General features: G+C 44.0%; 2 protein-coding genes across 2 annotated transcripts in view; one reads left to right on the top strand and one right to left on the bottom strand.

Annotated features, from left to right (window-relative positions):
* Nucleotides 1–27,218, bottom strand: part of BRF1 (BRF1 general transcription factor IIIB subunit) — a 200,807-nt gene that overhangs the window by 100,809 nt on the left and 72,780 nt on the right. Inside the window, exons 6-8 of the mRNA XM_080976442.1 lie at nucleotides 19,410–19,559; nucleotides 16,128–16,221; nucleotides 8,357–8,483 (exon numbers count right to left, since the gene is read on the bottom strand). Coding sequence (XP_080832568.1) covers nucleotides 8,357–8,483; nucleotides 16,128–16,221; nucleotides 19,410–19,559 — 371 coding nt within the window. The remainder of the gene's footprint in view (nucleotides 1–8,356; nucleotides 8,484–16,127; nucleotides 16,222–19,409; nucleotides 19,560–27,218) is intronic.
* Nucleotides 25,860–27,218, top strand: part of BTBD6 (BTB domain containing 6) — a 3,752-nt gene continuing 2,393 nt past the window's right edge. The window contains exon 1 of the mRNA XM_080989193.1: nucleotides 25,860–25,991. Within this exon, the coding sequence (XP_080845319.1) occupies nucleotides 25,924–25,991 (68 nt within the window). The 5' untranslated portion in view covers nucleotides 25,860–25,923. The remainder of the gene's footprint in view (nucleotides 25,992–27,218) is intronic.

Below are 27,218 nucleotides of genomic sequence, written 5' to 3'. Positions count from 1 at the left end.
AAGCACCAATAACTATATCCTGTAAAAGATATATTCTGCAGCAGGCCTGACAACGTTCAAAATCAACAGTTGTGCATGAGCTAAACAGGCATCTAGAGTTTACAATGCACAAGAGAGCCCTATGATCTAGGACACAACAAAAGAAAAGGACTGGAAACTAGATTTAAAATACTGCTTGAAACTCTCCACTAGATTCATGCCTCAATCCAATAATCAAAGAAAAACTCACAAAAGGTATTTGTTACATTCCTTGGTTTACTTTATTCGCTCTGAAGCTTGCAACCAAAAGCAAATGCAACAAAACCCCACTGGGCATTACAAAGTTTGGCAGTATACCTGACATTCATAAATGCTGGGGTGCTAGGTTTCTCAAAATAAGCCCTTTGACGGGGGGGGGGGCTGAAATCCAGAATTAAGTACACAGATTTGATGACAGGATAGGTGGACATTCTGAATTCACAGCAGGGTAAGATGGGCTCATAATCAATCTAGAAAGCAATTTAGGAGACAGAGAAAGTTAGTTGCCCAAGGTCATCCACCCATTTTCATGGCTGAGTGAGGATTTGAATCTGGCCACTTCACTGTCTCGTTAATGATTTGCACGTAATTTTCAAAAGGTTCAAGCCATAATCTTTAGATACAGAAACAGATGAACCAGCTCTTAAAAATTATAGGGGGCTCCATCTCTAAGTGGCAAAGAACATGCCTTACATGCAGATTCTCTAATACAGTCATATCTCGGGTTACAGACGCTTCAGGTTGCATTTTCTCAGGTTACGGACCGCCAAAACCCAGAAGTTTACTTCCGGGTTTCACCGGTCGCACATGTGCAGAAGCGCTAAATCACGCTTTGCGCATGCACAGAAGCGCCGAATCGCAACCCGCACGTGTGCAGGCGCGCCACTGCGGGTTGCGGATGCTGCAGATTGCGAATGTGCATCCCACACAGATCACATTTGCAACCCAAACGTCAACTGTACATCATTCACTTTACAGTGGTACCTCGGGTTACAGACGTTTCAGGTTACAGACTCCGCTAACCCAGAAATAGTGCCTCGGGTTAAGAAGTTTGCTTCAGGATGAGAACAGAAATCGCGCGGCGGTGGCGGGAGGCCCCATTAGCTAAAGTGGTACCTCAGGTTAAGAACAGTTTCAGGTTAAGAACGGACCTCCGGAACGAATTAAGTTCTTAACCCGAGGTACCACTGTATTTGTAATAATGACCCATGATTAAACAAATGAGTATTTCACTTATACCCAAATGCTGAAAGGAAGGGACCTAGACAGTTTGGTGGGCCATATCTGGCATATCCACTTCATATGGCCACCTATACACATTGGCTCAATGGTGGGGCTCATATGTTGCATGCAGAAGATCCCAGGTTCAGTTCCTACCATGTTCAATGAAGCTGATGATGTAGCAGGAGATGGGCAAGTCCTCAGTCTAAGACCTTAGAGAGCTGCTGCCAGTGAAAGTATACAACATTGGGCTAGATGGACAAATACTCTGACCTAGTTCAAGGCAACTTCTGACAAGTTGTAGATTGGTTGCAACTGCCCAGGAAAGAGGTCTGTCTGGTGCTTCCTAAGCATCAGATAATTAAAATAAACATCATCATCAAAAATAAGAGAGTGCAGAGAGTACTCATTTTGCACAGTAAAGACATAATGGCTCTCATGTACCAACAGGGAAATTGCAATGGATTAGCCCTGCATTTTACTGTCTGTGGCTGCCATAAATGTCACAGGGAGAGGGACACCAACTACATTTATAGCCATCACAAACTGGCTATTTCTCAAAAGACCACATTCAATGCATGGCATTTATAGGGCTTTATATTTAATGGGATACTCAATTTTGTCTCTACAATCTGAGTATGCAGATTTTCCCACTGCTGACTCAAGTGTGCACACACACATGCACAAGGTGCCTGATTGCTATTGAATAGGAAACTTCTCTTCTCATAAACAAGAACCTCTCTTGCCCGGACTGAGCAGTGTTAAGGCAGTCGATTTCATTGAGTGACAACATCTAGTAATCTGAAAGTGAACAATCCCTCCCTGTCTAATTACCCCACACAATTTGGTAATTTTATAAACCTCTATTAACACCCCACCCCACTTAAATCCACTGTTTTCTCAAACTAAAATCTGTAACATCCTTATTCATTCCTTGTAAGAAAGATGCTCTGGCCTGCTCATCATTTGAGTAGCTGTGTTCTGTATCTTCTTCTTGTACCAGCAGTCCAAAGCTGTCTTCCCATGGTAAGCAAGAGGTTGTCACGAGGTGGTGGGTGAAGACATGACTGTACTTTCTCTCACTTCGTTTTATGCCGGCGGCGATTTTGTATTATGCCACAGCCACTTTGTGACTGGCACCCAGGGCACTCTTTCAAAATCTGAAATGTGTTCGCTGGGACAAAAAGGTTAGCAACCCCTATTCTAAGCCACAGGGAACCATCTTATAGGGTGCAAACTAGTTTAACACCCAGCCCAGCATTGTTTGCTCAGGCTGGCTGTTTGGGGTCTAACAAAGAGGTCTTTCCCATCAACTGCTGTCTGATCTTCATAAAAGGAACGCTGACAACTGAAACAGAGACCTTCTGCGTGCCTGTGCTCTACCATGGAGCTGTGGCCATTGCCTTATACACATAGGTGGATTCTTTTGTTCCAGAGTGCGTCACTATGCACTTCCTTTATATAAAATATCTCTTCTGGCATCATGTTGCCACCCAGTTTGAATAGATCCTTTGGTATCATTCCCAGCTACATCCTTGACAGAATGAGTCAGCATCCAAATGTGTAAGTACCTTCAGAATTATTATTATTATTATTATTATTATTATTATTATTATTAATCTATACCCCGCCCATCTGGCTGGGCTTCCCCAGCCACTCTGGGCAGCTTCCAACAGAATATTAAAATACAATAGTCCGCCAAACATTAAAAGCTTCCCTAAACACAGGGCTGCCTTCAGATGTCTTCTAAAAGTCTGGTAGTTGTTTTCTTCGTTGACATCTGGTGGGAGGGCATTCCATAGGGCATTCCACCACTACCGAGAAGGCCCTCTGCCTGGTTCCCTGTAACTTGGCTTCTTGCAGTGAGGGAACCGCCAAAAGGCCCTCGGCGCTGGATCTCAGTGTCCGGGCAGAACGATGGGGTTGGAGACACTCCTTCAGGTACAGTGATACATCTGGTTACGTACTTAATTCGTTCCAGAGATCCATTCTTAACCATAGAATCATAGAATCATAGAGTTGGAAGAGACCACAAGGGCCATCGAGTCCAACCCCCTGCCAAGCAGGAAACACCATCAGAGCACTCCTGACATATGGTTGTCAAGCCTCTGCTTAAAGACCTCCAAAGAAGGAGACTCCACCACACTCCTTGGCAGCAAATTGTCGAACAGCTCTTACTGTCAGGAAGTTCTTCCTAATGTTTAGGAAGAACTGTTTTAATGTTTTAATATTTTAATGTTTAACCTGAAACTGTTCTTAACCTGAAGCACCACTTTAGCTAATGGGGCCTCCCGCTGCTGCCACACCGCCGCCACGCAATTTCTGTTCTCATCCTGAAGCAAAGTTCTTAACCCAAGGTACTATTTCTGGGTTAGCGGAGTCTGTAACCTGAAGCGTAGGTAACCTGAAGCGTATGTAACCCGAGGTACCACTGTATACTGGACTGAGGCCGTTTAGGGCTTTAAAGGTCAGCACCAACACTTTGAATTGTGCTCGGAAACGTACTGGGAGCCAATGTAGGTCTTTAAGACCAGTGTTATGTGGTCTCGCGGCCGCTTCCTGTCAACAGTCTAGCCGCCGCATTCTGGAAACTACATAGTTGTAGTTTCAGAAGGCTATGTTAAGTTTCAGCAAAGATCTGGTGGAGATAAGAACTTTTTGAAAATGTCTCTAGAAAACCTTTTAGAGAAAGAGGATTTAAAGACAACACTGAGGAGGAGGAGGAGGAGGAGGAGGAGGAGGAGGAGGAGGAGGAGGAGGTGGGTGGGTGTTTTCCCCCACAGTGATAATAATTTCTATGCAAAATTAGTGATAGATATTTCAGGACAATCAGCTCAGGAGCAGATTCTAGTGACACTCTGCATGTCTTGGCAAGCAACGTTTTGGAGCAATTCCAATGCAATTTAATCATAATTAATAGCAGTGCTTATTTTAAAATGGACCAGTTGAAACACAGAATTCTATGTAACGTTGTATTCCTCCCCCAACCCTGGGCATCTCCAGTGGGAGCAGAACTTGAAAAGGGGTTTTTTTTGGTGGGGGGGGGGAATCCAATTAACAAGCAAATACCTTTCCAGCTGTGGCCTTGGTTAATTGGGGTGGAAGAATGAGAGTGGCATACAGAAGAGAAGGAATGTACAGGCAACAAAATAAGCTTAGCTGTATCGTGTGAAAGATTTTAAATCTGGTAAGTCAGAATAAATTTGTCGCTGCACTGGGTGGTGAGCTGATGGGGAGAACTTGGGCACAGCAGGTAACCTGCCAGGAATTATGTTGAAAGCAACTGTGACGGCTCTGCAAACGGAGCGAACGCTCGTGCCCAGCAGAATTTCCCAAGCAAAGGCGGGCACTGAACTCAAACCGCTGATGCAGGGCTGGCACAGATTCACTTCTTCAACTATCTTCTCTCTGAGCGTTCCCTGGCTACAGCTCAGTCCTCTCTCGCCTCTGCCAAAAAGCTCCGCAGCCAAAACCGTCCACCACTCCTTGTTGCTCAGATCACACGCCTCCCTCCTTTCTCGATCCCTCCCACATCCAGTGCATCCTTTAAAAATCTCTGAGAACTTGACCCATCTTTCGGCTCTCACTTCCCCCTATACCCCTTGCCTGTGACCTTCATTCTTCAAACTTTGCTGCTCCTCTGCTGCCCAAACACAAGACTGGGCAAGGCTTGCTCTCAAATGGCTCCACCCACTCACCCTTGCTGCCCCTCTAGGCATAAGAACCTAAGCGCTCTGCTCAGTCAGCCCAGTGGCCCATCTGGTCCAGCGATGCGCTCTCACAGTGGCCAACCAGATGCCTACAGGAAGCCCACGAGGAGGATGTAGGCCCTATAGCACTTTCCCACTTGTAATCCTCAGCGATACCAGAGAATACTGGCTTCAGTGCAGGAGGTAATAGCCATCATGACAAGCAATCATAAATAGCCTAATCCTCCCTTGCAGAATGCCTATTCCACAATGCCATTTCATTCTTCCTTACAGCACCTCCTCAAAAAACCCCACTTTTTCTATGAAGCCAGTGGCATTTCTCTTTGCCAGCATTCCTCCCCCTTTTCCTTGCATCTTCCCTCTTTCTTTCTTTCTTTCTTTCTTTCTTTCTTTCTTTCTCATTTTCACATGTAAAGATTTTTCTCGTTTTCACATGTAAAGAAAGACACCCTACACATTGATGGTTCTAAATAAATAAAAGGTAATATCATAACGAAGTGAAGAGCTGTTAGAAATTGAGCTATCAGTGCATTGGGGAAGGGTCTTCTTTAAATAATTTTATCAATATGAAAAGCGTATCACCACCACCCATGTCATTCAACAGCTTTCCAGAATGTGTGTTAGACTGTGTAATGAATGCCTCTTTGGCAGTTGTTGAAAGGGCTGTGTGTGTGTCCAGTAGCAGACTTGACTCATTTTTCTCTTGGCACTGTCAAATATTAGCCCGTCCCTGCCAAAGCCCACAGCTAATACAGATAAAATAAAACAGCACTGAGTAGCTCAGCTGTGTCTGCCTTTTTGGACATGTGGGTGGGTATGTTTCTGGGCCAAACTCAAAAAAACCCAAGGAAATAAAACATCCAAGGCTGTTTCCTAGGAATCTGAATTTTCAGCCTGGACTTGCTTGCCCAATTCCTCATCACCAGTTTCAGACATCTGAAATGTACATCTGGCAGCATCAGTTCTCACCAGGATGAGAACTTGTTCAGAGGGTAACGGGCAGGCAGGGTGGCTTTCAGCAAGCATGCAGTTCTCACCAGATAAATTGAGGTGAATGGGGGAGTTTAAATAATATCTGAAATGAAGCCATCCCCATGCACTTCAGCGGCCTCAACCTTGCAATCGGCAGGCATGTCCAAAGTCCATTTTGAGGGCCTAATCCGGGCCCTGTGGCAGTTTATTTTCTGGGGTGAAATCCTAAAAAAACCTCAACAACTTCAATCCTTAAAAAAGTCAACAACTTTGGTTGGCCCTTTGGTCAGCCCTCACGGCCCTTCATGTCATCAAATCTGGCCCTCTTTGAAAAATGTTTGGACACCACTGGAAGGTTAAGTAAAACCTCTTTCTGAGTGAGTAGCTCAGAGGACCAGCTGCTTGGAGGACTAACCGCTGCTCTATGTCATTTAAAAATGAGTGGCTGGGATAGTGCATTTGTTTGCAGGATGGTACCTTTCGAGTTTTGTATCAGCAACAAGTATGGCTCATGTAATATCAGGGTACCAGTGGAAACAGAAGACAAATTGTGCTACAAATGAATTGAAGGCTACACAAGCCAACATGGCATTGCCCAGAATAGATTCAACCTACAGTGTTTGTACTTAACAATAGATCAGTATTCTGCTAGGAGCAAATGACAATATAGAATAACAAGCTGGGCCTGCAACGAAATGCCGCAGTGTAGAATGATCCTGAGGGTCAGATTTAAGGTGCTGGTTTTGACCTTTAAGCCCTTCACAGCCTAGGACCCTCGTACCTACAGGACCGCCTCTCCTGGTATGCCCCACGAAGGACCTTAAGGTCCATATATAGCAACACCCTAGAGGTCCCAGGCCCTAAGGAAATTAGATTAGCCTCAACCAGAGCCAGGGCTTTCTCAACACTGGCTCCGGCCTGGTGGAACGCTCTGTCTCATGAGACCAGGGCCCTGCGGGATCTGATTTCTTCCCACAGGGCCTGTAAGACAGAGTTGTTCCACCTGGCCTTTGGCTTAGAACCAGTTTGATTCCCTCCCCCTCTTTCTTTTTCCTTTCTCCTCCTGTGAAGAGGCTGCATCCTAATGTTTTAATGTTGTATTTTAATCTTTTTTAAAAATTGTACTTTAATCAACTTGTTTTTATTATTGGTTGTTAGCTGCCCTGAGCCCGGTCTTGGCTGGGGAGGGTGGGGTATAAATAAAAAATTATTATTATTATTATTATTATTATTATTATTACTGCTCCAGTCAATCTTGTCTTCACCAATATTCAATCCATTTCCTCCCCACATCCAGCATTCTGTCCCCCACCCTAACAGTCAGCATTCCATGTCCCCTGGGTACACCATCCTCACTTATCTGTTCGGGGAAGTTCTCCCCTTACTTTTCTTTTTCTAATGATTTTTTATACTTTTGCAAGCCTTGGGGTTCTCTTGTGCCTGTCGATACCTCCTCCCTCGTGTGCAAATGGTACCACTTTGGCTATAGAAGGACCACACTCACCTCTGAAATTTGGAAATGGGGGGGATGACAATACAATGTGGAAAACACCAAACACACCCACCCCACCCGCATTATCTCCTGTTATCCCTACCCAAAAGAAGCAAGCATTAAAATCTACAATAGCGCCATACCAACTAAAGATCAATGGCTGTACAAAAACGTCATAGAGTTCATAGGATTAGCAAGTATTACAGCCAAAATAAGGGACTGGGATGAAAGGGAAACAAGGGGCAAGTGGGAATATCTTGGAGAATACTTAAAAAGAGGTGACGTTAGAATCCATTTGCAAGTGGGAACAATTTTCTGAGCAGCAGCAATAGAAACTAAGGAAAAGATGGGAGTAAAGAATGGGGGAGAAACTAATGGAGATGCAGCATAATGAAGGTTTTCTCTAGAGGGTTAGTTTGGGAAGTCTGAATGAAATGCTGTAAGATGAAAAAATGTAAAAAGATGCAGAAGGTATACTGTAAAATGTGTGAATAATAAATCAATAAAATCAACTATAGTTCAAGCTGACGCCAATCAATGAAATTTCACACGTATCAGTTGGCAATGCTTTGCTCTGCGCTGAAAGTAAAATCTGAAAGGGCTTAGGGCAGGGTCTTCTTTGTGCTGGTGCTTTGGAAAGTTCACACATTTAGATGAATGATGAAACAGATATTAAATATTTTTTTCTTTTTCATGACACATGGATGGGTCTAAGTAGATCCTAATTGTTTTTGAGAATTATTTTTACACATCAGGTTTCGATGACGTGTTGGAGCTGACCTCACTATTATATGATCTTGCTGGTATTATGTGCACTTTCATGTGGTTCTTTTTTCATCGCTCTGGGCTTCCAGATGGAGGAATAAAGCAGGATAGAATTCTATAGACACTGCCTTTCCACGCACAAAAAGCAAGGAAGAACTATGCGTACAAAAGCATTCACCTGCTGAATCTTTATCTTTCGTTGACCGGCTGTAAATGAAGGAGGGTCACATTCCTCTTCCAAATCAATTGTCATGAACTCATCTATTGTTAGCTGACTTGCAGGTGTGTCTTCAAACTCTGTAAGTCTAAAAACACACGGGGAAAGGTTAACACAGGATTTCTCTCCATGAATTTCACAGCAGACCAACAGAAAAAGATGTAAAAGATGTTCCCCAATTCAAAACAAAACTAAGTAAAGAGCTCAGCCAAAACAATTTCAAATACCCCGTCTTTAATGACCAACAAGCAAGGCCTATAATCCCTTTTTCCAACATAAAATGCCCATTGAAATGCAATTCCAGAGGGACAGTCATATTAATCTGCTGCAGCGAAAATAAGAAAGAACACTGCGGCACCTTTAGACTAACAATTAAATAGGGCAAGAGCTTTAATCAGATGTATGAAGTGTTATCATGAGTTGCAAGAACATATATGCCCATGGATAGCGGGGTTATAAACAGTGAAGTCACAAGGAAATTCTTGCATTTAATTTCCTTTATAATCAATCTTTATAATTATCATGAACTTGACTAATTTATAAACTGCTGCACAGCCTGAAGCTATCAAAGCACTGTATATAACAAAATAAAAATGAGATAAAATACAAAAAATGCAAGCTCTAAAAGCAACAAAACCATTTGTACAAATTCTTATAATTATTTTTAAAAGTTCTACAGATATACAATGAACATTCCATAAATGACTGGGTCAGACCTCAGAGAAAGCCTTCTTCCACAAAAATAGAAGACGCTACTACTTCATTAACAGTAGTCAAATTAAAATGCAGGAACAAGCTTTACGTTCACCTCAAAAAAAATGTAATAAATCAATATTGCTTAAGTATTCATGATAGCCCCCATATTGCAATCAAGTTTAAGTCATCCAGCCCTGCACTGACAGCAAGGCCTACAGCGTCAAAAGTAGAGGTCCCTTCCAAGCCTGTAACCTGAGATCCTTTAACTTGAGATATTTGGGAACGAATGTGCAATGTTATGTTACACATGCAAAGCTCGAGCAGTGACATTTTGTTTTTTTTTAGCACACACACAAATACAAAAATGTGGGGGAAATTTATCCAATACTTTCAAATCAATAGAGTACAAGAAATGATTCCCAGCTCTGGCCTGGGAATAACCATGCTGCTTTTAGAAGCATTTCTCCCCCCTCTCCTCACTTCAAGTGTGATGAACACTACGTACTTAATAACACTTTGCACTCTTATAGCACATTTTAAGTGTTCAAAGCACTTCATATACTCTTGCAGTAATCCTGTGAGGCAGGCCAATATTATCAGCCCCATATTGCTGCTGGCAGGAAGCTGGAGCTGAAAGGACAATCACTTTGCAACCACTACTTGATGAGCTCCAGGCGAATGTGAAGCTTGAAGCAGGGACTTCCTGGCTTCTGCTCTTAGCACCTGCATTGCAAGCACTCCTCAGACTGGGGGGAAATAGCAACCGTACGCCACAAAATGGCAAAAGCTATGCCTAGTGGATGAACCATCCATCTCTCATGCCAGGAGGACCTATCCTGCAGAAATTCAAGTACCAACTGTTCTCCAAGAAGGCATTACATACATCACAAGCTTCACCTTGAATCTTCAGGTCAGGTTTTTCAATGTAATCGGCCCCTTTTTCCACTTCCTGAAAAGTTACAGTCTTTACAAGTTACAGAACTGGCTATCCGAGATAATTCTGTACCTCTGGATTGGGACCAACCAAGAAAGAAAATGATCTGGGCTTGTTTTGGTGGTGGTAGTGGGGGAAGCTGTGATTGAGACACCTGTTGCCAGCAAGAGATGGGATAGCTGGTTTCTTTCACCAATCAGTTTCTCTGTTTTATTTTCTTCATTCTGCACACACATGCATAGTGCATACAGAAGAGCAGGTAGCAGTCTGGAAGCAGGCGTGAATAGGGACAGCACTGAACCCCACCCCCAACTGAAACTGGATGCGACACCTGGCCCTTGTTCCTACTGTGACCTAAGAGGGTGGGGAGGGTCCTGGGGGCTGCCCTATTAACTCTCACGGTGGCCTTGTCACATGATATAAAAGAACAGATAGCAAAAAGGAGCCACCCTAGCTGCCTCGCTGGCTGACACCAGATAGCAGTTCAGCTCTAGCCTAAGTTGACTTATATCCAACTCTCTTATCTCCTGCTATACCAGGCTTCTTCAACCTCGGCCCTCCAGATGTTTTGAGACTACAATTCCCATCATCCCTGACCACTGGTCTTGCTAGCTAGGGATCATGGGGGTTGTAGGCCAAAAACATCTGGAGGGCCAAAGTTAAGGAAGCCTGTACTATACACACACACAGTGCTTTTTGTGATAGCATCACAAGTACAGAATACAATCACATTTTTTGTTGTTGCTGCTGCCGCCCATGGCAGTCGTTTTGTGCTGGCACCCACAGCACTGGTATAATCATTATTAAATCACCTTCCTCACCGAAGTCATCCAAAGTGACTTACAATGTAGACCCAAAAACCAATGACAACGAACACAACCAATACAAAACTTTTTTAAAAAACAACACAACCCACATCTATACAAAAAAAATAAATCTGCAGGTCTTGCAGATCCTGCCCCACCAAAAGAGACCACAAGTAATTGAAGCCCTTCAAACTAAAGGTCAAAACATCAGGTAAGACAGAAACGATTTGCCTTTTATCAAGATATGAATATCAGTGCCTCGTTTTTCACCAATAGAAAGAAGAGAGCACTGTCTGAATCCACATCCATGAACCCCTATCTCCAACACAACACCCTCAAAAGTGGCCAGCAAAAAGTGAAGCAACATAGGAGCTCCTGCAGATGAAAAAGGGAGGTATGAGGATAGAAACAGGCTGGTTGTTTTGAGACAGGTAACAGATTTGACCCTTATCGAGCTGGCAGGTTTGTATGAGATAACGCTCTACATGTCAAGACCAGGTTATGATGCTACCAAAGCATGCTCTTCAACTGTGACCCTGGATTGCTGGCCCCCATGACAGAAATGCGACAAGGCAAGGCAATGTGTGTCTGTTCAGAGCAGAAGCAGAAATGTGCTGTACCTCCCAGGAGTTCTTGTAATACTATGCAGGTATCCTCACATCACGACATCTACATACCAGTCCCTGACCCATCACAATGATTAGCATATTGCTAGTCAAGAAACCAGGTTTTGGCCACATGTCCAGGGGGGGAAACCTAAGCACGGCTTGGCCTTAAGCCAAGGGTGCTGTAAAGATTTGAACTTAGACAAGTGCTTTCTAATTCCGGCAAAAGCAGCAATGATTCTGTCAGAGTTAGACAAACATAACTTGTAATCCTCTTACAAGTGTCACAGACTATGTCAAAGAAATCTTCGGGGACCCAAAATTTTTCTAGCTCATCTATGGATCAATGATAGTCTAAGGGCAAAAGGAAGAAACAGCAAAACATTTTGGGTTGTTTTTGTACTGACTTTGTAGCTGCAACTCTCAAGCGACAGCAATGCTGACAACTGCTTAAGCGAGTGTGAAAATGAAAGTACTGAAGTCTACCAGCAAATTCTTAGTGTCTTTGTTGTAAATAGTTTGCTGAAATGTTAGATCGCTTGGAGGAAAATCCTGTGGGGAAAATGGCACTTTCTCTATGGAAGGAAAACAGAGGTTGATCAGTGAACTTACTGGAAGAAATATCAGAAAGATACTCAGATTGGATCTTTGCCTAATGTGCGAGCAAGCTGTTTGTCATTCAACCAATGATAGCACTTTGAAATTATGCTAGTATGTATTTCAGGCCTCTACTTAATTTAGCAAAGCAATTCTTGGTGCCTCTCCAATGAAATTTGTATCCAGATACCAAAAAAAGCCATGCACTTCCATTCATAACAAACATTCTTTTCCTTTTGGTAAGATCCCAAATTCCTCTTCTCAGCCATCTGCTTAACAGCTGATTCAAGATCCGTCTTGACTGACACATATCCGCTAACCACTGACATTGCATGTTCCCCACCCTACCCCGAGTGCTTAATATAACCTCTCCTCATCTTGCTCTCTTTCATTGTTAAAAAAGTTTAATACAATGCTCATGAAAAGCATCAGAACCTGACCTATCACAAAGCCCAACCCCCCCCCCAAAAAAACAGAATATCACTTCTTCCATGCTAGAGTCTGCTGTGTACATGAACTTGTTCACCCCTACAAAGTGAAGCCGAAGGAAATGTCATTCAGTATAAGAATCCTAGAATCCTAGAATTGTAGAGGGAGACCAAGGGTCATCTAGTCCAACCCCCTCCAATGCAGGAATCTCAATTAAAGCACCCAGATGGCCATCGAGCCTCTGTTTAAAAGCCTCCAAGGAAGGAGAGTCTACAAGCTCCCAAGGGAGACCCTTCCACTGTCAAACAGCTCTTACTTTCAAACAGTTCTTCCTGGTGCTTAGTCAGAATCTCCTTTCTTGCAACTTGGAGCCATTGGTTTGAGACCTACCCTCCAGAACAGGGGAAAACAAGCAAAAGAATTATGTATTCTCCAAAAACTGTCAATACAGGTTAAGAGTGTGCACTGTTCTAGTGTATACGATTTTATAAAGCTCCGACACTTGGATGCAGTTGATGGAAGGCAGAAACTAATGACCAAGAAGATTCTGGAAGATAGGACCATTGTTCCATATAACACAGTATTGCGCAATATATCAGGGGTAGGCAATGGAGTGCCCTTCAGATGAACTGCAGTTCCCTCCACAGCTGATCGTTGACTCTGCTGGTTGGTGCTCATGGGAGCTGGGAGTCCAACAAGAACTCCTTGTCTATACTGACGGGTGACAGCTCTACCAGACGTCTTTCCTTGTCCTACCCGGAGATGGCAGGGACTGAACTTGGGAGCTTTTGCGTGCAAATTATGGGCTCTGCCACTGAACTGCAGTCCTCCTCAGATACAATGAACTGAGAAAAAGAGGGACAGGGAAAGAAAGGGGCAAGAAATCTACTCCCAACCTCACCCTGAGAAAAACCTCAGGTGAAAAAGCAATGTCTATCACAAGAAGCAGTGTGTGTGTGTGTGTTTTAAACAGTTATGTGAAACAAGTACTTATTAATTCAGCCAACTTCTACCTAATGACATTTCAAGAATCTAAGTGCTTGAAGGAAAAATCTTGGGCTCAGGAAGACTTACTCAAAAAGGTTTGTTTTGAATATGCCTCTGCGATAAATGCAATATAATGTGGGGTTATTTGAGAAACATCAATCATGTTTTATGGATTTGTGATAAATACAGTTGTAATTATAGCTCCCTGAAAATAATTCAGCTGTCACGTTTACCTTGTCAAAGTAAATAACACTGTCAATTTAGTTGATATGCATGACCTGAGTAAACATTTCAAAGCACGAATTTTGCAGTTACGCTCCTTCATTTTAAACAACTGCTCAAATGAATGTGCTTCCACTACAATTCAGCACATTTGCTATCACTCAAATAAAATGAAGGCTGCGCGCCAATAATCCATCCAAATGATTTGGAAACCGTGCAAAGTATCTGCTCCGCAGTGCCACACGCTTTTAAATGGGCTTAAATCGGTATGTTGATCAACTGAAGATCAATCAGTCAGAATTGTGGCTTTCAAATGATGTTCCTATGAAGCCAGGATTTGCTATGAAACTTATTGAGTGGATTAGAAAGAAAAATTAATTAAAGATACGCCATTTGATGCTATAAAGCAGCGGGATGGTGAACTAGATCTGGGCCAAGTTTGACACATATGCAGGACCAGCCACCTGTCAATCACAACAGCGTCAAGTAGGGCTGGGTGACATCTGGTTTTCAACATCACAATATACCATCAGCTAAACATTGTGATATACTGATATAATCACAATATCTGAGATAAAGATGGAGGTATATAGAGGCATTAGCTAGCTTCACAGTTTTTCCCACATTGTGATTTTGGCACAGCACGCACACGCACACATAATTCACGATATATTGCCAGGTCAAAAACTATTAGCTTACCACTAATACATCCAATATATTAAACTGTATTTTCAAGTTATTTTTCAGACTTAAGTATTTTAGCATTTATTGAAAGCATAAGCAATAGAAAATTTCCGTGAGATAATTCTGCAGCTATTTGCTTTTTAAGGGAGGATGACAAGCTCCATACCACTCGACTGTACAGACAATGGTTTTAGAATTCCTATTTAATGCAAATGATTAAAAAGTGTATAATGTGTTTTTGCAAGATGAACTCGACAAAACACAAACACTTTTTAAAACAGAAAGCCTTTTTTTTATAAAACTTTTTTTAAAAATGCTGTGCCAATTAAACATATGGGATTACATGGAAAATTTCCGTCATACAACACCTTTGTCATTCAGACCCATCAATGGCGTATTATTTAATAAAGTTGACTCATTTGTGCTTGCTACTGTATGGTTCACTTCAACCTCTGAAGCATTTCAAATGCTGGGCTTTAAAGAGATTTCTTTTATTGGCAGCAAGCTACAGGGAGAATCACCTTCCATCCTATGAGTTGCAAATACATCCCATGGGTTTTACTTAAAACAAGTCCACAGCATCTGAGCCTAAGCCCTAATAATTTTTGTTGCCAGCATATTAAATGAAATGCTTGCAAGGCAGTGGAATCCTTGCCTTAACGTCTCTGTAGAAATGACTAATTTTAGAACAGTTTTTCCAATCCCAAAATCCCTCGAACATATCATATAGGAGGTTTCAAAGTTCACAGTACAGAAAGGCAGCCTCCTTAACTTCAATGAAGGGGGAAGCTGCCTGCAAAGGAAATAAAAAAGGAGCTGCTCTTTTTGTGTAAATGAATGGGGAAGTCTACATGCACTACATGTTCATCCTTGAAGACATTGGTAATGGGTGGGAGCAGCTGAGTTCCCATGTTTTGTCTTCACTGTCCTATAGCTTTGGCAGCCCGCTTGAGCTGAAGGTCTTACTAAGTACAAAGGTGAGGAAATTGTTTGGCACAAGTTTGGGGCGAATGCAAATTCAACAAGCCTCGTGTTCTGTAGAGTTCTCCAATGCAAGACAACTTCAAATGAGTCACTCTCTAAGGGAAAACTCAAAGTGGGTATGTTGTAAGGTACAACAACAGACCTTGAACCTGGAATTTCATAACCATGGGAGATGGTCAAGTGAGTTGTCCGTCTAGGTGAGCAACACTGGCACCAGTAACTGGCGAGTAACAGGAAACCTCTGACAAAATAAAAAAATCCTTCCAGTAGCACCTTTAAGACCAACTAAGTTAGTTCTTGGTATGAGCTTTCGTGTGCAAGCACACTTCTTCAGATACCTTCAGATTCTTCAGAAACCTCTGAGTTGGCTATGCCTCCTAGAATCATGGAGTTGGAGAGCTGGAAGGGACCACAATGGTCATCTGATCCAACCCCCTGCAATAAATAAAGGATACCAAGCCTTCTGACCTTGCCTAGCCTACAGAGCAGTACCTTCTCCCTGCTAAGACCTCAGCTCTTCAAATCTAGGCTCCAGGACCAGCAACTGACCTTCCCAGCCTATTTCTGGGTACAGCCACTCCTCACAGCCCAAGCTAGGCCCTGGTGCTCACCACCATTCATATTCCTATCAGTGGAAAGTTCTGTGTGAAACTGCTACTCTTGCACAGGGTCAGGATTGTGCAGGCAAAGAATGTCTTTCTAGAAGTGTAAAATAGTCCTGTCCTCATGGTAAACACATTGCACTGCATCTTACGTAAAATGTGAAGACCCCCACAAACTTGACCTACCTTTTTCTTAGTGTTGATTCGCCAACTTTAACCACTCTGATGACTTCTTTCACAGTGCGCCGAAAATCATGCATTCTTGCCGCAACTAGAAGAGCTAGAGCATAAACAGGGAAAGGGCTACATCAAAAGGCAGTTCAAAGCGGGGGAAAGCAAGGGAATACAGTGAGTCATGCAAGTACCATCTGAAATTCTAATTCTCATATTAATTTTAAAATATTGATGTTTAGCTCTGGGCTTGAATACAGAGTGATTAAATTGGAATTTTATAAAACTTACTTTGCATGCAGTAAAATCAAGCCAGCTGCAGAAAAAGTTCTATAAATGCAACACAGGGCTTTTTTCTTTTTCTTTTGGACACACCATATCCTTGCAAACTCACATGCACACACACTGCAAGGTAAAGGCCAAAGAGCTCCAGCATTGATGCAAAGTTCACATTCCTCACCCCAACGATCATGATCAGACATGCCTGAAGCAAAATGATGTAGCATTGAAGAAGCTAAGTGACTATGCAGATTAAGGGGTGGAGCTATGCAGATAGAAGAAGGCTTGATTCTCAATGGCGAGGATCACCCGGGGATGGAAAGAAGGTTTAGTCCATCCATCCCAAGCCCAACAGGGTTCCCAAGTGCACCCATTTACCATTTAGATGGATGTTATTTATGTTCTGCATTTGTCCCTCATCTACATAATCAGTGAAACTGTCTCAACCTAAAAAAAGATTATAAAATATGACAAAAAATGCTTGACCTGTAGTTGTGGAATAAATCTGTCCAGGACAAACAGGTGCAGAACACTGGCTTAAATAAAATGGGATTGCCTTCTGATCCAGCTGTATAATATCTGGGATCTGTGGGCAAATTCCCTTCCACCGTAATCTGTACCAGGGCTTGAGTTATCTATGGTTCAATTGAAAGCACAACAGAAGCTTTTAAAGTACAGAAAGGAATGGACAGGGGGACAATTTTCTCCCTAATTCTAGAACCTGAAAAGTCACCCAGCAAAATCAACTAAGAGCAGAGTCCAAACAAAAACAAAAAAACGCCACTTTTTCAAACAACATTTATTCACAGGGCTGTCACCCAAGTCAATAAATCCTAGTCAATAAAATCTGTACAAGTTTGCATGTGAATAAACAATAATTCTGAAGAAAAGGGCACTGCTAACACATAATGGGCACTATGCAGCAATAGTTAGATTCAGAGTAGACCTTTCGAAATCAATAGAATTAAGTAACTTGCCCATTTATTTCACTTTGTGCTAGCAGTCTTGCTCTACATAATGGGACTTTCTCCCCTCTCCTCCTGCCCTCTGTTTCCCTAACCCTCTGGAGTAGATACAGGAATAGTGCAGGGCACACATGGGGGTGGGGGAAGAGGGCAAAAAAGTCTCATTGTACAAGTGCGAGTCTTTCTACTCATGCATTTTTATATGGCACTGAGAATGGCTAATGTCTGATACCACCCTGTACCTACACTTCACAGTAGTCATAGTCTTGAAGGGAGTATTTTAAGGGAGAATTGGGCATTTCCCTTCAACGTCACCTGTCACCCCCAAGTCTCTTTAAAGCACTTATATTTTATAGAGTTGGTTTTGTTTTAATCTTTGAAAAACTGATTAATTGGTTAAATTTTGTGGTATCACTTCGCTGACTAGTGCAATCAAATGCCATCGTGTTCACGGCCCTGCTTCAGAGTTTTCCAAAGGAATCTGGCTGGCCACTGTTAAAAGAAAATTGGACAAGATTGATCATAGTCTGATCCAGGAGGCCCTTTCTTCTGCTCTTACATAATCACCTAATTCCATGTGCTACAAAAACCACTAGCACGATGCTCTTCAGGGAGCTTATTGTCTCTGCTCGAGGAATACTAATGTGCGGATTACTCCACTAGAAACTCATGCCGCGTTGCGAGGGGTTCTGTTAGGCCAGCGGAGGGTGGACTTTGGCCTTGCTTTCTTTGGCAAAACCTCAAGCCCCCACCAACCGCAGCCAGATGCAAAATAGTGGCATGGGGACACATTGTTTAAATCAGGGGTGGCCACCCGTGGCCCACAGGGATCATTTAAACGGCCCCTGAACAGAGCTGCCCGCTCAGCGAGTCCCCGCGAGCTGCACTAAACAGCGCAGCGTGGAGCAGGGACTCGCTTCCGCGGCGCCAGAACATGATCCAGCCCACGGAGCAATCTCCACAGGAGTGAACCAGCCCAGGCAAGGTAAACCTTGCCGACCCCTGGTTTAAATTAAGGGACAGGGTACCTCTGAGATGTGCTCAACCCTGGAAATTGTTTCCAGCACCAGAACTGAGATTTCCGTCACGTCACACAAAGACCTAGCCCTGGTTTTCTTCCTCAAGCTTTCTTCCTATCAGCAGCACAGTTTAGAAAGGGAGAAAGGGCTTTCTGTTGTTGCTCTTGTGAAACAATTGGGAGTCAAAGTCTTTGCTGATCTATTGCAAACCATACAGTGATTGGTTACCAGCAGAGTTTGATCTACCGTTCTGTTGTTGTCGGCATCCATCTATCTCAAGAGACAACAGAGTGCACCTTTGGAGGTGAAGTCAAACTGCTGCATTAGCAGCACTGAAGTGACCTCCCTGGGGTGCAAACCTGGGCAGTGTGTATTTCTATGGGTCCTGAGCTGCCCAGAGGACAATACCCGCCTCTTGGCTCTGCTGATGTGGTCCAAAGGAAAGCAGAGCAGTATGTTTGAGAGTCCCATGGACTGCAAGAAGATCAAACCTATCCATTCTTAAGGAAATGATGCCCTGAGTGCTCACTGGAAGGACAGATCCTGAAGCTGAGGCTCCAATACTTTGGCCACCTCATGAGAAGAGAAGACTCCCTGGAAAAGACCCTGATCTTGGGAAAGATGGAGGGCACAAGGAGAAGGGGACGACAGAGGATGAGATGGTTGGACAGTGTTCTCAAAGCTACCAACATGAGTTTGACCAAACTGCGAGAGGCAGTGGAAGGCAGGAGTGCCTGGTGTGCTCTGGTCCATGGGGTCAAGAAGAGTTGGACACGACTAAACAACAACAACATGTTTGACACCAGCTTGGCTGCAGGAGTTACAGGAAGGAGGCCTACAAGGCGCTATCCAACCTCTTTGGATTAGTCCCTGGAGTTGAATTCCAACCTTCTTCAGCTTGATTCTAAGGCCGTGCTTGTCAATTCACCAACTGCTTCTTACAAAATGAACAGGGTGTCACCTGCAAAGCACCTTCTGCACAACCCACTGCTGCTGCTCTATGCACCCGACAATTCCTGCAAATTCTTCCATACCTGCACCACAAAGCCCCGAAGGCCGTCGCCCTGTGTGCATCCAGTCTCTCTTCATCTGCTGCAGGAGCCTTAGGGCAGTCATGGAAACCTCATGGTTCTTATCGCCAAACTCCAGCATGTGTGCAAAACGAGGAATATATAAACATGGATCTGCAACGAAACAAGAGTCGGCTATTTCTGATCCTGACCTTTACTTTCGTGAACATGCTTCTTGAACAATAAAGCCTACCGTCAGTTCTTAGTTCAATGACAGTAAATGGGTTACACTACTGCAACGTTTCCAGTCCAGACAGGTAACAACATATTCCAGCGGAAGAAGTACATAGGGACATGGAAAGATGTTTTATAGAGTCAGACCATTGGCCATGTAGCTGAGCACTGTTTAAATAGACTGACAGCGACTGTTGTGGGTTTGGGACAGGGGGCACTCCTAGCTCTATGTCAGGGATTGAGCCAGGGACCTTTTGCATGCAAATCAGATGTTCTACCAAAAAAAAAACCCAAACCCACCATGATTTTCAAGTTAGTGCACTACACAAGGAAATAACATGAACTGCTGACTGCTGTGGACTGTAAAGAATACGACAATGCATGCAATAACCAGGGCAGTAAAAGATATTGCCAGAATGCTGGGGAAGGGGGGAGGCGTGCCCAGGGGTGTGCTAGAGGGCACCACCACCTGGGAGCAGGAAGTGACAGGAGAAAATAATGTTCTCGTAAAGCATGCAGAACATTTTTTTCTGTAAATTTTTCCCGTATCAAGTGTTCCTCTCTCATATCATAGATCAAGGGGGTGGGGAAAAGAGGTCATAAAATGTTTTTACTTAACAACAACAAAAAATCTGCAATTTTTATTCTCGCACTTTTATTTAAGCATACTCTTTTATATTATTATTTACAATGCACATACAACCACACAATTACACCAACTCAAATACCGACAATACAGAAACACAAACATAAATGCTACACCTCTGTGACTTCCCTCCACCAGCATTCGTCACTTATTTTTTAATATTCTTATTTAGATTGTGATTTGTAACTCTCATCCTTAATAGTATTTCTTAACTAATATTTTGTTTTCTGAGCCAACTTCAAAACTTATCAGACTTGACACAGGGGGTATATGATCAGGACCTCCTGTACATATTTATTTCTTTTTTGCTTCAAAACAGCAATGTGAGGCACTGGCAGTGGGTCAAAGGCTGCTGCAGCCATTCTGGCCACACTGTTTCCTCAATCTAAATTCCAACAACCTGTTTAGCCCAGGAGGGCAGGTACAAGATGTCAGTTAAATAAGCAGCCCCACATGGCCGCTTTGAAGCTTGTTTTTAAAGTGCAACAAGTATACCATGAGAGATCTGGCAGGCCATCTCTAGTTTAGCCCACTGGGCTAGCAATTGCAGAAGTAAAGGACTAGCAAAATCCAGTCTCCTGAAGAGTATTAGAGTTGCCAGAAAAGTGTGCTGAGAGCATAGCAGCTGTGGTAGCCCACTTTGGAGGAATTGAGGGTGGGGTTAGGCTGCAACTCCCTTCCCAAGGTGGCCCGTAAAACAAATCGCCCACCTGGGCTGTAAAGTTTATGCTAGAAGAATCAATGTTCCACCAGGCATAGATTAGATTATGTTTATTTCCCCTTTCCTGAAGGAGTGATACAGGTTTTCCAGTGACAAACAGTTGTTTGGCTTTTCTGCTTTATTATACAATTTTCATTCATGCATGTTGCTTTAATAATTTTATGCAAGCAAACCACCTGAAAAGCAGTATATGTAACTTACATAAATAAATATTTTCAGATTCTCATTTGGAAAACCAATTAGAGCATGCAGCCATGTGGTTTTACCAGCCCGCTTGTTACTCCGATTTATCTCAGTTTAATGTGCTTAGCAATGCAGCTTGATGGCTAACAGTTGCGCCGCAATAAAATCATTTTTATATTGGTGTTTATGGTTCCAAACGAAGAAAGCTACATAAACAGTGCTTTTTTGAGGGGCCAACTTCCAATGCAGCAGATTATTTTTTTTAAGCCTTTGTTTAATACGTTTATGCTCTTCTGCGGAGGAATCAGTTTTCTCATTTCCTGCCAGGTAATTTGTCGGCGAATATACTTTCTCAGTTGATGCCCTGCTTGAGTTCTTCCGTTGATAAAGATGAGGCTTTGCTTGAAAATGTTCATTTAAATAGTTCTTGTGGACTTATAATGAATGAAATCAGTTTCATTTGCTGCTAAGTGTTAACACTTATCCATTATGCAGCGAGTTCTGTTTATTCTTATTGTGTGATAAAATGACCACACATACACATTTTCCACAACACTGCATGAAAACCTCTGTACAGGCAGTAGTAGATCATAGTAAAAATACCAAGTAAATTATTAACACTACCTGAGTTGTAGAGATTCATGGAGGAAATCCGCACATTAGTTATCCATGATGTTCATACAGATTTATAGTTAAATTGCTGTAAATCAATGAACTTGTTTGGAAGAACTAAAGACCCCAAGAAAATCTAGTATCCCAAGTAAAAGCAAATGCTATAAATCTTTGGCATCACAATTTCATTAATATATAAAAGGTGTAAGCAAACAATAAATATGATTTTTGTGGCTGCATTTCTATGTTACATTTCACAATGCAACAGAGAGAGAGAAGATCACAAAACTTTCTCATGTGCGCTGGCAGCGGTAACATGAAGGCAGCTAGCAGGTCACAAGATGAGAATCTCCTGGGATGAGGTTAAAGACTTTTTATCACTATTTTACCTAAAGCTGCCCTGCATAGAGCCTCAAATGCATTGTGGTATTTCAGAAAATTATTTTGTCTTTCATGCTTACAGACTGCCTTGACAACACCAGTCTGCACTGTGCGTTAATAGAAAAGTGAAACTCACCAAAGAAATTAAAAGCCTTGAAGACTGAACAATTCAATTCCCAAAACAGATTAAATGAAAATATCAAGGCCCACAGACAACAAGGTACTTTCTTCCAAGTACCATGTTAGCTTGTGAAGATCCTTTAAAAAATAATCCTATGGAAATTATAAAGGTGCGTAAAGTTTTGCTTTGTAACGCAGTAAGACTAACACCTAGTTCAGATGTAACGGGGAACTATGGAATCCTACTACATGAAGTCTAGAGTGCACACACTCCATCTTGTTCTGTGCATAGCAAAGGAGATCAAAAGCACCCACCCACAGGTTTAGACAAACCAAGTTCCTTGTGACATTCTAATTCAGGAGATGGTGGTTTGTTTAAACTACAATCTGTGAGAACAAGCCAGGAACTAGAACCATTGTTTTAATCTGTTGCATTCTCCTTTACCATTGCAGTCTTTAGCCCCTTTGGTGGGATACAGATTTAACAAATAGTTAAAACACAAACCAGTCACCCATGTTCAGATATCACAGGAAACTTGGTTTGTTTAAAAGCAGAAGCGGAAGCTCCTAATCTCCTTGTAAAAGCAAAATGGGAGAAATGTGTGAGCCTAAGACTCGTCACAAGTTTCTTCACATAGCTGGAAACCACGGTTTTTCATTTCATGTGAACTAGGCCTGAAAATAAAGAACTCAGATTAACACAACTTAACAGTGCCATAGAGACATCACAAAACAAACATCGGCTCAAGTCACACTTAAATGTTGGACTTCTTCCAAACCTATGCCCAAGCTTTTGTAACATTTTCTGTATATGCGTGATTCTAGGTCCTGAGTAGGTTGTGGATCAGAGGTATCAGCAATTTGTAGAAAGGGTTCAATACAAGTTTGGATATAGTTTATCCAAATGGTTCAAAAGTGTGTGCAACATGGGGTAATCAGAAGTTTACAGAAACTCAAGAGCTGTCTTCTAGGCTGATAGCAACAACAGAAAGGGGTGCATGATTTGGAAAAGCAAGACATACTTTTTTGTGTACACATGAACAAAAGCAACAAGCACTTACTTACAAAAGTGATAGGTGCAAGTGCTTTATTTCTGTGCCATTTGTCTAGGGGAGGTCATTACCTGTCTCTTCCCCCACCACAAGAATCACTTCTAGTTAAATGTGGATATCCCTAAGTTCTTCTCCATTATGGGGCAGGACACCTCAAGAAGGGACAGAGAGGGCCTTGCAGTATCAAGTGAGCACACAGCTAAGGAAGCATTCCCTCTTTACGCTAAAAATCTTATATTCAGCTAAGTCCTACTCAGAGTAAACCCACTTAAATTAAAGAACCTAAATTAATCATGTCTATTAACATCAATGGATCTACTCCAAATAGGACGAGCATTGAATACCACCCACTCACTCCGTGCTCACCCTGCCCTCGCTGCTGACAGGCGGGCAATCATGCGTGGGGGGGGGAAACAGGGCACAGAGGGTGTTTACCTTCTGCCCCCTGCCCCCGCCGCTGCAGCAGCAACCTCTGTCCCCAAGGGGGGGCACACAAGCCTAACCAGGGCACTGTAGGGAGGCACTACTTCCCTGGGCCAGGTTGCTCACTGGGACAAGACACTTTGAGCATATAACACCGAACCTGGTCTGACTGCACTGGTTGCTGATTAGTTCCTAGGTCATTTCAAAGTGCTGGTTTTGACCTATAAAGCCTTAAATGGCTCAGGACCACAATACCTCAAGGACCACCAACCTGAACCCTGTGATCATCATTCGAGGCCCTTCTTCATATGCCTTCTCCACAAGAGGTCCGGAGGGTGGCAAGGCGAGAACAGGCCTTTTCTGCAGCGGGTTCCTCTTTATGGAATGCTCTTACCAGAGAGGTTCACCTGGCACCTTCATTGTTTATATTTAGGCACCAGGAGAAAAACATTTCTCTGTAAGCAGGCCTTTGGCTGATTAACATTCTACGTCCTTTTAAATATGGGGGCTTGGGGGGGGGCAGATTGGTTTGTTTTTGTTATTTTTATTATTTTTTTGTGTTCTCATTTTGTATTTTTATGTTGTGAACCACCCTGTGACCTTCAGATGAAAAGCAATATACAAATTAATAATAATAATAATAATAATAATAGGCTTGTGGGCTTCATTAGGCATCTAGTTGCCACAGTGGGGAGCAGAATGCTGACAGATGGGCCACTGGCATGATCCAGCGCAGAAGCTCTTCTACTGAAAGGAATCCTACCCCTTTTTAAAGAAAGAGATTCAGTCTGGTTTCTTGAGTCTAGTTTATTTTTTATTAAACCATAAACACAACTCAGCACTTCAGCACCTTTCGCAAACTCCACAAGCACATATTTTTTTATTCAGCTTAAAATACAAATGAAAGAAAAATGAAGCATTTCACCCTGGCAACTCCAGGCTTGTGGACTCTCTTTCCTTGCAAGTTTTTAAACAAAGGTTGTATGATTATCTGTCATGGATGCTTTGGTTGAGATTTCTGCATTGCAGGGGGTTGGACTACATGACCCTTGGGGTTCCTTCCAACTTGATTCTGTGAAATCAGTGGTTCCAATTAGCTAAGCACTGCAAACCAGCTCCACCTGGTACGCAGGCTAAGACCCTACCTGCCCGCAGACTGTCTCGTCAGAGTGGTGCATGCTCTAGTTATCTCCCCCTTAGACTACTGTAATGCACTCTACGTGGGGCTACCTTTGAAGGTGACCCAGAAACTGCAATTAATCCAGAATGCGGCAGCTAGACTGGTGACTGGGAGCGGCCGCCGGACCACATAACACCGGTCCTGAGAGATCTGCATTGGCTCCCAGTACGTTTCTGAGCACAATTCAAAGTGTTGGTGTTGACCTTTAAAGTCCTAAACGGCCTCGGTCCTGTATACCTGAAGGAGCGTCTCCACCCCTATCGTTCAGCCCAGACACTGAGGTCCAGCGCCGAGGGCCGTCTGGCAGTTCCCTCATTGCGAGAAGTGAGGTTACAGGGAACCAGACAGAGGGCCTTCTCGGTAGTGGCACCCGCCCGGTGGAACACCCTCCCTTCAGATGTGAAGGAAATAAACAGCTATCCTGTTTTTAAAAGACATCTGAAGGCAGCCCTGTTTAGGAAAGTTTTTAATATTTAATGCTGTACTGTTTTTAACATTTGATTGGGAGCCGCCCAGAGTGGCTGGGGAAACTCAGCCAGATGGGTGGGGTATAAATAATAAATTATTTATTATTATTTATTTTTTATTATTATTATTATTATTATTATTATTATTATCACCCCCACCCCCTTGTTTCAAAAGCCAGACCATGGACCCCCTACTTTTGAAATTTTTGCTATCTCTATGGTAGTTTTTGGGCGACTTCGCCTTGCTTTGGGCGGACGAAAACTTTTGCAAAGCGCTATGCCCCCCCCTCCCCTTGCCTTTGCCCGAAGGAGGGGGTCGCACGGAGTGAGAAAAGGAGCACTTTTCCAGGCTCGGGCCAGAAGGAGCAGGGGCGCCCTCGCTCGGCTCGCTTCGGAAGGAAGCTCGCTCGGGGCCGCCGCCGCTGCACTAAGCTGGGATCGGCGAGGCAGCCCCTCCCGCCTGCCTGATGCTGCCGCCGCCGACTGCCATTTCCATAATCATGGCTTCTGACTCCAAGGATGAGTCCGCCGCGCAAACTTTCCCAGCCGGGCTGGGGCGAGGGGGCGCCTGGTGAGCGGGCCAGCAGGTACACTTGGGCGGCTTTTATCAGGGCCGTGGGGTGGGCGGCGGCGATGAGAAACGGGGAGGGCCGCGGCCGGGACCGGGCGATCCGGGGTCGGCGGGGCGCTGCAGCCGAGTTCGCCAGCTGCAGGACTGCTTGCCGTGGTTACCTTGAGCGACCCGACCGCCCCCTCCAGAAAAAACCACGCACTTTGCAACTAGACCAAGAATGGTCGTCGGTGCCGACTGGCAAGGGATGACAGAATTTGCAAAATCTGGACGCTCCCGCTCCAGCTGAGGCTTGCATTACGCCTGGGAAAGGAAGGGGGGGTATCCAAACCTGGCCCCGTTTGTTTACTGCTTTCCCGATCGCGTTTTGGGGCAGAGGCAGCAGCAAACGGAGAGGCGAGGTCAGGCGAGCTGCTGCCAAGTGTGTGTTGTGTAGGAAGGGGAAGAATTTTCCCATGCAATCGCTTAAAGGTGGGGGGTAAAGGACGCTCCCCCCACCCCCAAAAAGCAGCCAAACTTTTATCTGCAAAAAAAGCCCTGCAGATCCCTTTCTGAACTGAAATACTTCTGCAATTTCCGCGGCGCCTTTCCCGAAATTGCTGGAGGGGGTTTTTTGGGTTTGCAAAGCGGGGGCTGCATGTTGTTCTTCGTTCTCTTATGCTCCACCGCAGCCGCGTTTGTGTGTGCCTGTGTGTGTTGTGCTTTTTCAAAATCTGCTTCGCCCAACAAGGAGAGCGAATTTGGGTTTCCTGTAAATTTCCCAAATGGAGGAGGGGACTGGATTGATTGGCGAAAAAAGGGAGGGGGGAAGGGGGTGGGCGGCTAGCAAAGGAGCGGAGAAGAATGACATATTGTCTGGCAGGGGAGGGGTGGCAGGAGGGAGGCAGCCCTCCGTCCCTCCCCGGTGCGCCCTGCTCTCCGCCGCCTCGCCATTGGAGCAGGCGCCGGTGACGCGCGGAGCTGCTGCTGGCTATTTGAGGCAGCGGGAGGAGGAGGCGGCGGAGGCAGCAGCAGCCGCGCCAGAAAGGGAGAGACGGGCGAGGAAGCACATACGCGCGAGGAGGCGCACACGCGGACGGCCACGAGCGCCCAGCCCGGCAAAGCGGCTCTTCCTGACTTTCCAATTACGACACAGGCGGAGCAGCAGCAGCAGCAAAGAGAGAGAGCAAGAGCGCATCTCCGATCCGGCGCCCGCGGATGGAGAAGAGCGCCGGGGACCGGCCTCCCCGAGCGCAGAAGCTGA

The sequence above is a fragment of the Podarcis pityusensis genome (assembly GCF_964106645.2).
Source record: "Podarcis pityusensis genome assembly, chromosome: 1".
In the NCBI taxonomy this organism is placed as follows: Eukaryota; Metazoa; Chordata; class Lepidosauria; order Squamata; family Lacertidae; genus Podarcis; species Podarcis pityusensis.
This window is presented reverse-complemented; position numbering and strand designations above follow the sequence as displayed.